Source organism: Gallus gallus, chromosome 5 (genome assembly GCF_016699485.2).
Source record: "Gallus gallus isolate bGalGal1 chromosome 5, bGalGal1.mat.broiler.GRCg7b, whole genome shotgun sequence".
In the NCBI taxonomy this organism is placed as follows: domain Eukaryota; kingdom Metazoa; phylum Chordata; class Aves; order Galliformes; family Phasianidae; genus Gallus; species Gallus gallus.
The window spans coordinates 11,240,536-11,254,642 of NC_052536.1; the positions used below are offsets into that span (position 1 = coordinate 11,240,536).

The 14,107-nt window shown below is 38.2% G+C and overlaps 1 protein-coding gene across 16 annotated transcripts in view; it reads right to left on the reverse strand.

Annotated features, from left to right (window-relative positions):
• PLEKHA7 (pleckstrin homology domain containing A7) overlaps positions 1-14,107 on the reverse strand; it is a 140,592-nt gene that overhangs the window by 50,500 nt on the left and 75,985 nt on the right. For 13 of the 16 annotated variants that reach the window (XM_040701359.2, XM_040701358.2, XM_015286636.4 and 10 more), the window contains 3 exons: positions 13,038-13,121; positions 5,148-5,259; positions 448-552 (listed from right to left, as the gene is read on the reverse strand). In XM_040701359.2, the coding sequence (XP_040557293.1) occupies positions 448-552; positions 5,148-5,259; positions 13,038-13,121 (301 nt within the window). The remainder of the gene's footprint in view (positions 1-447; positions 553-5,147; positions 5,260-13,037; positions 13,122-14,107) is intronic. The other 3 variants (XM_015286637.4, XM_040701362.2, XM_046942008.1) reach the window with 2 other exon arrangements.

The window sequence follows — 14,107 nt, forward strand, 5'->3', positions numbered from 1 at the left end:
CCTTTCATCTTCTCCCTCTGCTTCTGGAGGCAAATGAATTGGAATTAAGCCTCTGATCCAGAGTGTAAGGGCAAAGAAAGCAGATGGCTTTCACGCCCAACCCCAGCTTAATGATGAGATCTGAAGGGGACTGAGATCAGCATGGCAGTAAGCTAGCAGGATAAAACAGTGGAAATAACCAGACACTGACAACAAAGCTATAGCTTCAATATTTAACCAGGATAGCAGCATCCATGTATCACTGTTTCTACTTCTGTATCAAATCTGTATGCAAAACACTGTTTTCACAGCTGTGTGTTGAGCACAAGCCCCTTGTTACAAAAGCTCATGGGTGTTCCCAACACTTCCCAGTATAACCAGCACGAGGGCTTATGTTTTTTCAGTTATCTGAAAGCCACTTTTACTTGACGACTGCATGTGAACAGAAACAGATGATTGCATGCTTACCTGTTTGTGTAACCAGCCTCTCACTATCACAGGAACATTGGGATTCCTCCTGATAGCTTGTTCCCTCTTTCCAAAGCTATGAACTTTGTTTCCAGCCTTCATTACCTGTAAAGAAGTAAACAGGAGCAGTGTTTTTTAAACTGCTCTTACAGACACTTGGTATTTTAAATAACTTCCCTGTAACAATTCATTACACATTAATAGACCATAGCAGTTCCAAGGGCAGGCATATGGACCAAAATATTTACAATACAGCAAGGGAAACCTCCCACTTCCATCAACACATTGGTGTCAGGATGGTGTGCTAACAGCAGTAGTGCTGGTGGCTGCAGTCCGAATGGCAGAACCACTAAGTTTTATCATGCTTGGAAAGTATTTCTGAGTGCACAACATCTGCATACAAGCATCCCTCTACAGCATGTAGGAGTTTGTGTTCAGGAATCGTAATCTTGTTTTTCACTGCTTGTTCTATGTTTGGTGGTTTTTTTTTTTTTCCTCATTTAAATTCAAATTACATAGACTGTTTAATAAAATGCTTGGGCTTTGACCCTGCAAGCAAAAGGACAAGATGTAGCAGCATGACTGCTAAGGAAGAGTCCTAGGTGGTAGTAAATGGAAAGCAAAGGCTATGTAATGCTTTGTTTTACAGCAACCTTGGTTTTGACTCACATCAGCAAAACAATTTCAAAAAGGAGCAGGGAAAGTCTATCAGTCTGTGCAAAAAGCAGCAAGAGTCTCTGGATAAACGATCTGCCCATTCTTTTCCAATCTCAGCAGTTTGCTACTGCAATTGCTTAGGAACCCGAGGAGCACAAACCGCCCTCACAGCTGCACCCAATCTCTCCAAGGAAAGAAATGTCCAGATTCACTCCCTGCCTCCTTCCTAAAATGTCCCTGCAATGTCTTCTTTGTTCAAATCCTTCCTCTCGAGTGGTCAGGGAACTGCTGCTCTGTCAGCTGCAACAAACAGCAGCTCTGGAATTAAGCATGTTTGTCATATGCAAGAGATGATATAAAAAAAAATATCTCAGCACACTGTCAGGCAACATCTGGACTAGAAGCCAGCACATATAATCATAAAACACTCAACAATGTATGAGTACACAAAAGAAAATTCTCCTCATTTTGAGGCCAGGCTTTACCGACCTATACTAAATTTCATACATTTCAGTAGATGTGGGCACAAATCTTAATGCAGAATTGAGATAATGACAGTAACTAGTTAAAACAAAACAAAACCACCCAGTAATTAGCTTGTTTTGGTGCCACAGCATAAAAAGCAGCCACATAGATGTGTAACTAGTAAGCAGATAGCAAAGAACAGATTTTACTAGGTAGTGTGCTGAGGTCTGTTTCTCAGGAAGCAGCATGCTGCTTTCAGCTCTGCTGAGATGCAGGTGAGCTGCACATCGTGGTCATTTCTGTGAGAGACACTGACACTTGGGAGACAGGAAGAATGCCCAGCATGGGCTCTTTCCTTGGCACGACACACCTGGCACCGCAGTGAGAGGCTGAACAAGCTTTATTCACAGCCCAGTGCTACACAGAACATCTGAGCAGCCCTGCTGCCAAGGGCTAGCACACACCCAACAGGCCAGGCTGCCAGCAGCCTGTTTCAGACCTGGTTTCTGAGTAGATGATCTAGCCCTTGGATTCCTTGATCTTATTGAATTTTACAAAATGCAGAAAAGCCGCCATTAGACTTAGTTATAAAAAAAAAACCCCAAACACGCCATCTATTAGACAAGAGGGGGGTAAGTCTTTCTAAGGCTGTATATTTCATACCAAAACTCACAATAGAAATAACTACGCTTCTACATAATTTAGATTTTTGATATCACCTGTAGCATAAATTGTTTCGTTCAGCTCTAGACTAAAAAACAACTTCCTATCTCGCTTCCACTGACTACAATGAAAAGTCAGTTTAAAAGAAAAAGTTTTAAAACTCTTTGAATGTGCTGGAATGATCTTTCCCTGACTTGAAATATTGATACCACTGTCGTGTGTTGAGACACGCAGGTCAGATCAGCTGTCTGTGTGACTGAAGACAAGGAAGTCACCTTCGATTTTAATGCATGTTACTGACTTGTTTGTGAGTGACTCAGATTTCCACAAAGAAGCAAAATATCACGAGCCAAAATTTTCAAACTCCTTTTCATCACTGCTTCATCCTTTCCTTCATTAGAGTAACATCTAGCTGAGAAGGAAAGTTGTTAATTATAATATTTCAATATATATTTACAAAACTGGACAATCAAAAAAGTAAACAGCATCTGGAAGACATTTCCTAAATTGAAAAAAAAAGACTACACCTTGGTGGAAAAAAAAGCATATGTATACACAAGAGAACATACCACTTCACTTATAAAACAACCAAAAATACATAAGTGTTTAGCTCTATGTCCCAAACTGTTCTATTCAACAATCTCAAGATGTTCTATAGCCAAGTGAATTCATCAATTGTTCCTGTATCCTTAAGAAAATTAAGACAAAATCTTTATTTTTCCAACAGGATGAACTGAAACACTGACTTCCGGCTGTTGATAACGAGCATTCATTTGAAGTGGCACCGACCTAACACCCGCATTCCAGTCCAGCTCCAAATGGCTGCACAGAGTTTGCTCCATTGCATATTTGTCACCATTATCAGTTTCTCGCAATTGCTACACCCATTCTTTATTTACTTGTTGCAATCCTCAGCTGTTCATACTGGAAAAATATAAGCAACTATCAATGCTAACAACAATTCAACTACCTCTCCTGGACAGAAACCGCTGAAAACACACACACAGCATTTAGTAAGTAGAAATTGCATGACAGTATTATTCTCTATACTTCTGTCTTGACAAAAATAGTAGCATTTGCTAACTGACTAAATTCCAAATTATTATGAAATTGTAGCAGTCCTTTATTCTTCCATATCCTTTATCCATAATCAATATGAACAGCTTTTAACATGGTTTATAATGGGAAAAAACATGCTTCTGTAATTTAATTAATTGTCTTTGGGATAGAGGGTGATTCTTCATCAACATCCATTTTGATTTATATTTTCTCAACTCCATACCCCTTAAACTTAAAAAGGGTGAACTCGTCTGAAGTCTTCACACGACTTATTCAAACAATACCAGCATGAAGGGGGTGAGGCTCACCCTAAGAACTGACACACATTTCTGCAAAACTACCCATTCTCAGGCATCTTAGGAAATGAAGGCATGTATTTATACGCATACCAATAAAACAATGACGGTCTCGGTTTTAGTTGGTGGTAGTTTTGTTTGTTTGCTTTCCAGCATGCTCCTCTTTGTTGTGCAGTATACAACAGACACTGTTGTAGAGTGCACGTGAAATTCTCTTTGCAAACAACTGCTTTTTATTTCAGATGTTTTATTCACTCCCAAATTCAGAACTGAATACCAAAGCAGGCAAACCAGTAGGCTTTGTCTCTTTCAGGATTCAAACCCTACACCTACACAGTGTCAGTATTATGGCATTTCCAGGACAAAACCATGAAGCACTTCATAAAGGTGATAGCCAGGTACAGGTACCAAAAGACCATGGTAAATAGAATGTGACTCTGAATTCATGACTGTGTTCCAGACCTGTGCCCGGAAACTCACTCTACAAAAACAATGATTATAGAACCCACGGAAGAAAACTTTTAGAGAACAGAGGGAAGGTTCTTAAAATCAACTCTTAGCATGCTAACAAACAACCTCAAAGTGGAGGACACAGATTATTCACTTTACAGCTTTTCTTCTTGTTGCTGGTTAAGTTCAATCAATTTTGATAGGTTGTGAAGGAATTAACACATTTCTTTCTGATTCTACAGAACATGGGGAGTGTTTTCAAGCTTGTAAACTTGAATTCAATGATGAATCAGTGTATATGAGAAATACATTTTTGACTAAGACAGAAAACTAAAGAAGTATTTATTAAGGGTTCACAGCCAGATGGAGCTCATATAAACAAAGGTGGTGTGGAAGAAAAGTACTGGCAAGTCCTCTAAGAGAAGTCCATTCAAAGACTAAAGCTGCAAAGTATTTTTAAAAATGCCACATTTGGCAGCCTGGAAAAAACATGCATAGCTATGCTACTACTGGACTGCAAACAAAGTAGCAGAAGAGATCATAAACAGATCCATTGAAGTTTTGGGAGATGACTGTGGTTATTTTCCAAGGTGAAATGAAAAAAAGCATTACACTCCATCTAGCTGTGCAGTTCTCTTGTCTCCCATAAATTACCTCTTTCACATGGGTGGGCCTGTACATTGTATCCGGTCATCATTGCTGTTCTCATTGTTTTGATCAACCAGATTAGATCAGTGCAATTGCATGACAAAGGAACGCAGCAGGAGCAGGTGACAAGGATGCACACTTACTGGTAGAAGTGTGAGCCTCAGTCAATTAAAGACACCACATCGCTCAAAAAATCTCCATCTCAAAGCAGAGTCCCAGGTCCCCAGGAAGTTCACCGATTTTAAAAGTGGAAAAAAATGAGCCTTCTCCCACTAATGCTGGCATTAAGAAAATGAGAATAACGAGGATAAATGTAAACTCAAATGCACAAGTGCTTGGGTAAGTACTAGTCCTCTAGCCAAATTCAGGGCCCTATTAAAATTAACAATAAAACATAGCATTGGCCTTAAAAACAAGTCAAGCTCTGATCATCAAACTCAAACAACCGTCTGTTTCCTTTACCTTAGAACCAGGCTTCGTATCAACAGCAGACATAGTTACTGCAGTGGATGATTCACTGACCATGCTTGAAGGTCTTTGGTTTATTTGTTGGTTGGACATAGGTGAATTCTGTCTAGAAAACAGAAACAAATAGATACTCTAAAGTACATTGTTTCAAACGTTTATTTTTGCCTTTTTATATTTGAGATTCTAAATAATTGAATGACAGGCTGGTCAGTCACAAGGCAAACATTCTCCATGTGTCAGCTCCCGTTGCACCATCCCCATTATTTTGATTTGGGGTATTTCTCAAGCATATACCACCAGTGACATCTGAGGATTGGCACTTCCCAGTGTATCAGGAGAAAGAAACCTGTCAAGTCTTCAAATCCAACAGAGAACCAAGTTATAACGAAGAGCACTCAGAGAAGTTAAGGTTAATGCTATGCCTGTTCCAAAGGTTTGGTTGCCAATGTGTGGAAGGAACAAGACCAAGGAGGAAGAGGTAGGAGTCAGCACAAACACTTGGCAATTACTGGTCTGTTGTTTAAACTAAAGGTGAGGCTAATCTAATGTTTGATCTTTCACTCTAACTCAGAAAACAAATTACACTGTTATGAGTTATTAAAATAAAAATACTTTTATGTGAAATGATAGAATTCATGGTACATATTGATAGCAATAAATAACCTATGAGTCATACAAGTACTCAAGAAATCTGGATAACTAGCTCAGACGCAGATACCCATTTAAAGCATAGGGAGATGAAGCCTACAGTAAGAACCTGTCCAACCAGTAAGAATTCAGTACGGTTGCCCAGATGAAGAAATGAGGACAAACGCAAGCACAAAATCTTGTGGAATTCCATATGGAGATTACAAACAGAAGCCTCAGCAGCCAAGCTTGACACTAATGTGTGAACTGAGCCAGCATGTGGTATTTTCAAAAATCATTTAGAACACTTTAGCAAATTGTATTATAGGAACATTAACTCATTTGTTAAAAAAAAAATAAAATAAAAACACCTATTAACAAACTATGAAATCTTTTTCCATCTAAGTCACTGAAACAGTTTTAAATATTTTTTTTCAAACAAAGAAGAGCATTCCTGTAGCTGCTGCTGATTCAATCACATCCTGAATGCAGCAGAAAACAGCAATTCTGAGTAGTCTCAATTATAAGAACAGAAGCCTGTGACTGTGGTAGCCCAACGTAGGGCTTAAGCTTAAGTAAGAACAAGTTGCTTATCTCCCATTGCACTCTCAGTTATAACACAATCACCTGTCCAAAAGCTTTTATAGTCGATGTCAGAAAAAAAAAAAAAAACACACATTCTTGCACTTCTGTCTACAGTTTAACTCAGCTTGCAAGGAAGTACTACCTTAACTTCAATCCCATTTCCCTCATACATTGCTTTATCTGGCATAAATTCCCTCTTTGTAAATACAGGACCAAGACAGGAGAATGAACTACAGCAAGTACCTAAAATCCTGGGCCAGCATTCAGTGCACAAGCACTTCATGACCTCAGTCTGAGCCAATCTGCTGTACCTTTTAGGGACCAGCAACCCTATTTCAGCAATTCATTAGCTTTAGCAATACCCACTTTCAGCAAAGAACAGATTAAGATGCTTCCCATGTGTAATGCTGCCTGACCAAACTATTCCTGTTATCAGTCAGTCTTATTATCTACTTTTGGACTTGCACTAGTTTCTTTTTCACTCTACAAAGTTTCAGAACAGACAGAAAACGCAAGCTTACATTGAGTGCATTTTACTTGCAAAAGCATAATACTTGCCATTTCCTAATATTTGCTTATCAAAAAGGTTCCATTGCCCTGCTTCAGGCAAATAACCAGAGAGTATTTGAAAGTAAGATGAATTCTAATGAAGAGTAACAGTCTTCAACCCTGCCTCTTCAAATAAGACTATAAACCACATTCCTCAGTACCACCTGTACATTTCTCAAACATCTCCAGGGACGGTGACTCCACCACCTTCCTGGGCAGCTTGTTCCAGCACCTCACTACACTGTCTGAAAAGAAATCTTTCCTAATACCCGACCTACACCTCCACTGGTGCAACTTGAGGGTGCGAGCTGGAACATAGGAGATTCCATATAAATATAAGGAAAAAAAACTTCACGGTGAGGGTAACAGAACACTGGTACAGGCTGCCCAGAGAGGTTGTGAGGTCTCCTTCTCCAGAGATATTCAAAACCTGCCTGGACATGTTCCTGTGTGACCTGATCTAGGTGTTCCTGCTCTGGCAGGGGGATTGGACTAGATGACCTCTTTCAAGGTCCCTTCCAATCCCTGACATTCTGTGATTCTGTAATCATCTCTCATCTCACCACTGTGATGTGGAAAAAAGAGGCTGACCTCCACCTTACCACAATCTCCTTTCAGGTAGTCATAGAGAGCTATAAGGTCTCCCCAATCCTCCTCTTGATCCTCTTCTTCTCCAGACTGAACAATCCTAGTTCCCTCAGCCACCCCTCATTGGAATCCCAGACCCTTCACCAGCTTTGTTACCCTTGTCTGTACATGCTTCAGAGTATCAATCTGTTTCTTGTAGTGAGGGGCCTAAAACTGAACTTGAGGTACGGCCTCACCAGAGCTGACTACAGGGGTGCAAACACCTCCCCAGTCCTGCTGATTGCACTGTTTCTGATACAGGCCAGGATGTCATTGGTCTTCTCTGCCACACTGCTGGCCCGTGTTCAGCCAAGCATCAACAAACACCCCAGGCCCTTTTCCTGCACACAGCTTTCCAGTCTGTAGTGATGTATGGGATTGTTGTGATCAAAGTGCAAGAACCAGTATTTGATCTTGAAGCTCGTACAGTTGGCTTCAGACCATTGATCTTGCCTCTCCAGATCCCTCTTGTAGGGCCTTCCTACCCTCAGGCAAATTAACACTTCTTCCCTTGGTATCATCTGCAGTCTTACTGAGGGTGCACTCAATCCGCTCATCCATATAATCAATTAAGATATTAAATAGGACCAGCCCCTAAAACAAAGGAATTCAACAACAGAAAGTGATGAGGAAGCTAAGAAGAACTACAGAGGAAGCTAAGATTCATACAAGTAACAAGACCTATCAGAAAATCACTGAACTATCAGAAAATCATAATGTAATACAGAACAACAAATCCACTGTTTATAGGAACTGATAATTTTACCATTTAATGATTTCTCTTGCATTTGCTACTGAATACAATCGCTGTCAATAAATAAAGCTTTCATTTGTTAGTAATATCAAGATAAATTAAGAACTTCAACTTGAAAATTAACGTTTTAAAAATAATGAAGAAGAAAAAGATAAAAGCATGCAAGGGTTGTTGTCATGGAAGAATACAAATAGCCAGCAAAAGAGACAGTAAGGCAACTGAAACGGGAAAAAATAACATTCTCCTGAAACAATGTCCTCAGTGACAAACATTGATGATCCGAACATTTTGCACTTGAGACGTAACAGAAGACACAAAACAGTACTGAAAATGAATTTTAAATACTTTTACATCATATTTCAAGATTAAAATAGAATAACAGATTTGCTTTAAATCAGATCACAATCAATCTCAAGGTCAAGTCTCTCAATAGCTAATTCATGTTCCCTGTCTGTTTTAAACAGCAAAGAAATATATAGAATTACCTGAAACATCTCTATGTGTTTAATAGAGTTAACATCATCCTAACAGTGTTTGCAGATTCACCTTCAAAAATGAGGGAATAAAGCATTAACCCTGTACATTTAGATGCATTAGTTCAGAATCTCTACTGCCAAAGATGTTTGATAATATCTGTTAGTTCAGATGCCCATCATAGTGCTGGTTTTCTTTATGTCCTGGACAGCTTTCTTGCTGCCTCCCACAGAAGTGTGCACACACAAACATAATGGCAGTGTATGTATTCAGTGCTCCAGTTCCTCATAAATCTTAATAAAACACATGAAAATAACACCATATAATATCTCCTATCAAGGAACTCCCTACTCTACTTAAACTGTGCAAGGATGCCTGGAGAAATCACATTATGCTAACTCAAAGAATCACATTGACAGTATCTGATTTATTTAAAAAACTGAACAAAATGGGATTTTACATCAGTAGCTTATATTGAAAAACGCAGTCCTCAAGAGAAAGCAAATTCCTTTTGTCTAAAGGATGATAAAGATTAGTCAACTGAAAAGATTCATGTCCATACCAGTAACATAAAAAGTTTATTTTGTTGGAACAAAACAACATCATGGCAATCCAGCTCTTACATTAATAAATCTGTTATTCAGATAGAAAAAAATTAACTGTCCACATATTTTTATACACATAAACATGTCAGATGTTTATTTTGGTGCTGTTCGGGTTTCCTCTCATCTCTTCACCTGATACTTTTGCTGCTATAGTAACCAAATGTAATAGACAAAAATAAGATGGCTTTTCTCTCTGGAGATACACAGATTTTATCAGCTGCACCAAAAAATACACAGGCAAAAAAAGATGACATTGAATTTCAGACAATATATGTATTTTCTCCATTTCTATACTCAAGTTTTATCCTTTTTAACTTTAAAGTACTGCTTTCTCATTCGCAAGCATAATGCTATCACAAAAAATACTGTAAAATGTCTAATACACAACTTCTAGTGTTTGGCAACAGAAGCAATTAGATATACTGCTGGAAGTACCTATTTCTTCCTTTCTCCATAAAGTAAAGAACAACCATTTAAAGAAAAAAATAAAGCAATTCAAAAATTGCATGTCTATCCCAAACAGTTCTACCATGGGGTTTTCAAAGAAATGCACATTCAACAATGTGTTTAAACCTGTTCAGTAGTTTGAGAATGAAAGGTGGGGTTTCAGTAATTGTCTTAGCTAAGAATAGGTCAGGAAATGCTAATATTTCTAATAATAATTAATTTTTTAAAAATCTGATTAAGAGAACCTCCAAAAAGAAAGAATTGCATAAGGATCAAAAAAATCATGTAATTAAAAAGTTACAGGTTCTGAGCAATACGCCTTGTCTTTGTCTTCCAACTACAATGGAGTTGAAGAAATCATTTTGGCTTTAATAGGAAGTATGATGGGATACTGTTTAAAAGGCAAAATTACTTGAGAAAGCACTAATGAGGGACAACCTCAGCTTTCTGCTGAAAGCACCCAGTTCTCATATGATCAAGTGATACAAAGGTTTCTGGTTCATAACTGAGTCATAAGTACACTGGGATGAAATCATTCAATGACATCATTTTACAGAACTCTTCTTCCCTTGCCAGTATGTTGATTGGATGAGGAACGGCCTGAGCATACATCCATCATCTCTACATTACTGTAAATTACTTTTCTGATGTTAAAGGTATCCTCTTAATAAAGACTTTTCTTGCAACCTGAACAAGTTTCTGCCAAGGTCTTCCCACTAACTCCTAGTCAATATCTGGTGACTATTCCAGGCTTTAGCCCTAATCTTAAATTAAAATCAAACTGTAAGGAATAAATCATGTCACAACAGCACTTACAAAGAAACTGCTGTATATGAAGCTCTTAAGAATGCTGCTATGTCAGACAGGATTCTTGAGCTACAGAAAAAAAGGCATTCTTGTTCAAAAGGATCCATGATGGAAAGAGTTACCTCAGATCATGGAAATCCAGGTAAAAACTTTCCAATTGCATTTTGTTAGTTAAAAACCTTTCATCACAGCATATGATCTACCACGCTGATTCCAAATTAATATGCCATCTACAACTCTGATCCCACACAAATCCTTGATGCTCAAGGGAAAGAGACATCTACATATGTCAGCAGTGTCATCTGACAGGAACTCAGGTATGATGACAATGAACAGCATCGGTATAAAAACCACATTGTTGGAAGTAGTAGCAGAAAAGAAAAAAAAAATCAAGGAAACCAGAGGATCTTAGGTTGCCATCTTTAAATCAATTTTATTTATTAAAAATATCTAATTTTAAAAACACTCTATGTACTTCAGATCAATAACAAAACATAGAGAACTGTTCTCACAAAGACAGTTCTCTGAGAAGTCACTACAAATACATCTCTCTATATACATATCTCTGCAGTCATTCCCTCTTCACTTAAAATAAAACCCCCTTGTCTCTACTAATTCTGCAGCATTGAGAGATTGTTTTTCCTACTTCTGACACCACCTCAGAGCAAGGAAGCGATGACAAGTTTTGCCCGTTTATCTGATTGTCCTCCAAATGAACACATCCACTTCTCTTATAAAAATGCTTCTGATAGCTGTAGATCAATAAGACCACGTGCAATCAGTTGTTCTTTCAATTCTGCTTCTAGTACTTTTTCTGCTACCATGATTACAAAACCAGGAACAACCCAGGGAAGCATGAGTAACCCAGGGAGGCACTCCAAAGGAGTTCTGTCCAAAGACATACTTTCCTTCATAAGTATATGAACTTTCTCCATATTAAGTTTGATCAAACTTGTTCAAGCAGATCAAATAAAGGTCTGTTAATGGCTGGAAGTCGGAACACAGATGTATAGTGTTGTTTATACTGACCTTGAGCATTTCTCCATTGCAAGGTACCTGTTTTCCTCACTAAATGACCTGCAGCAACTTCTCTGTGTACCTGTTAAAGAGCCAGTCCCTTCCCAAGCAGCAAGCCATGTGCATGTCACCAAACAGGGTAATCTCCTTCTCAGTAGCTATCCCAAACTCTGTGCACTTACTCACAGACCTCTCCTCCTCACAGCAGAACACATTCATCCATTTTGTGCTGGTTCATAGCATGGGCCTTAAGATAGGACTGTCCCTTGGATTTTTGCTTTGGGCCTTTGGAAGGGAGGTTTGTTTGGTGTTCAGGTCTTATTAAACCATTTGAGAAGTGCTTTCCAGGGTTGTTCCAGAATGTCTGCATAGATAGCTGTATTGTTGTGCTCCACCTCTTCTTTCCTCCTCAGGCCCACTACAAAAGATGTTGCCACAAAAACTTCAGACCCCTGGGAGCCTCACAATTTCCTTCTCTAGGCCAATGGATTCAATACCACTTAAGTGCTCTTAATGCAATATTGCTTTAAGTTAAATGTAAATTAAATTACAGTGTCACATAATTGGAAATATAAAGCATGCAATCTCACAAAGGCAGCCTTACAAACCACCACAGGAGGCCATTTACAGCATGATGTCTGTGCTCTGTGACGTATGTAGGGCCAGAGGCTGCTGAGGCAGTGCTGTAAGACCAGGATGAAAAAGAGAAAGATGCTTGGCGTTGCTCTATTCCTCTTGTTCTTTGGATTAGATTCACAAGTGACGTAGCACTGAAGCTCTGGATTTTGTACAGGAAAGATACCTAGTCATTCAGCTACAGAAGGGATTCCAGGAGCAATCTAGCATGCAACATGGGTGATGCCAGAAGGAAATACACTGGGAACTAACATACATGATTCTGTGTCTCCAGAATAAACTGAGGAATGCAGGAGCAACCATTTTTGACTAAACACCAGCCCAAGACACAATGAATATAAAAAAACTAAAACAAGGGATGTGAGAAATTACAACAGAAAACAGTAATATTTTTGTGTATTTCAGTTTCAGTACAAGCCTTTCAGTTTCCTGTGAAGATATTTGAAATTTCTGTTATGTATAGATGGTACCTAATGACACTTCAACTTTACATAAGCATCTTATTTAAAATGCCTCTTTCTTTTTCCCCCCCCTTTTTCTTTATATAAAGATCTGGTGAAGATTTCCTCTCCAGTCCCCACATGGAACAGAGCTACAATCAAAAACATACTGTCACAAGAAGTAGTCAATTTTTAAGCGTCAAACAACTGTATGAAATTTTTGCTACAGTACCAGAAGAATTGTCAAACTACTAAACTACTGTAAGTAAATGCGTCAGTATTTCAGGATTCTTGCCATGGGTATAGAGCTACTTACTCTTCTTGCAAAATAAATTCAATATTTTCTGGAGAAACCTGTCCTGTCACAGGATGTCTAAATGACGTGGTCTGCTGATTATGGCTGAAAGGAAAACAAAAAGAAAACAGAAAAAAATTAATATTGAAGTGCTAAACTGCTTAAAATATATCTATGATACCCCAAAAAGGCAGAACTGTATACTGATGCTTTATTTCTGCTACTCTAGAATTTCTCTTAGGTAATTTCCAAGCTTCTTGCTCCATTCTTGTTGATTGTCAATGGCTTATTATACCTCTTAATTATTAAATAGGCTAATGTTTTAGAAGTAAACTAGTTGCAAACCCTACTAGTGGAGATGCACTTGATGTTATGATTATTTACCTCTGATTGTAACCAGATTTTTTAAACACCAACACAGAAATGACAAAACATAAATTATTCATTTGTACTTCTGTAAATATCACAGAGAAGGCAAGTAAAACATACTACTGTGCTGCTGGACAGTTCACAGTCCCACAAAATTTGTAATATTTTATGAGTTCACAGAGATGTTTTGTTGAGGTCATTTATTACATGCATTCCTTTCTCCCTGGTATGGCATATATCTTCAATGATTTTTCTTTACATCTCCATGCATAGGATTATATATAAACCTTAGTGTCATTCAGTTGCGTGCCTTAGAAAAAAAGAACATTACTTAATATTTCATCCAAGTTGCATTAAAATGGTGGGTTTTGTTTTGTTTTTAAATCAACTTTCCCCTATCCCCTATCTATGTGTTTTGCTACCCTCTAGGAAATATTTCTGTCCATTAATTCACATATCTGCATAATTATACTCATACAATGCAAAAATACAGTGTGAAAGTTTATTTCAAGATAAACAAGTCATCTTTTCTCCTCTCACAGTACATTACTTGAATTAGTTGTATAGAAGACATAAGGCCATTTCCACAGTTCTCCATACATAGTAAACCCCTTATTCTGAAGCTCTGTCCAAAGGAGCAGTCTATAAAAATGACAAATCTTAAAGAAATAAAATATGGAACATCTTATTTCTTAATTACTATGGTTGTGGATGATGCACTG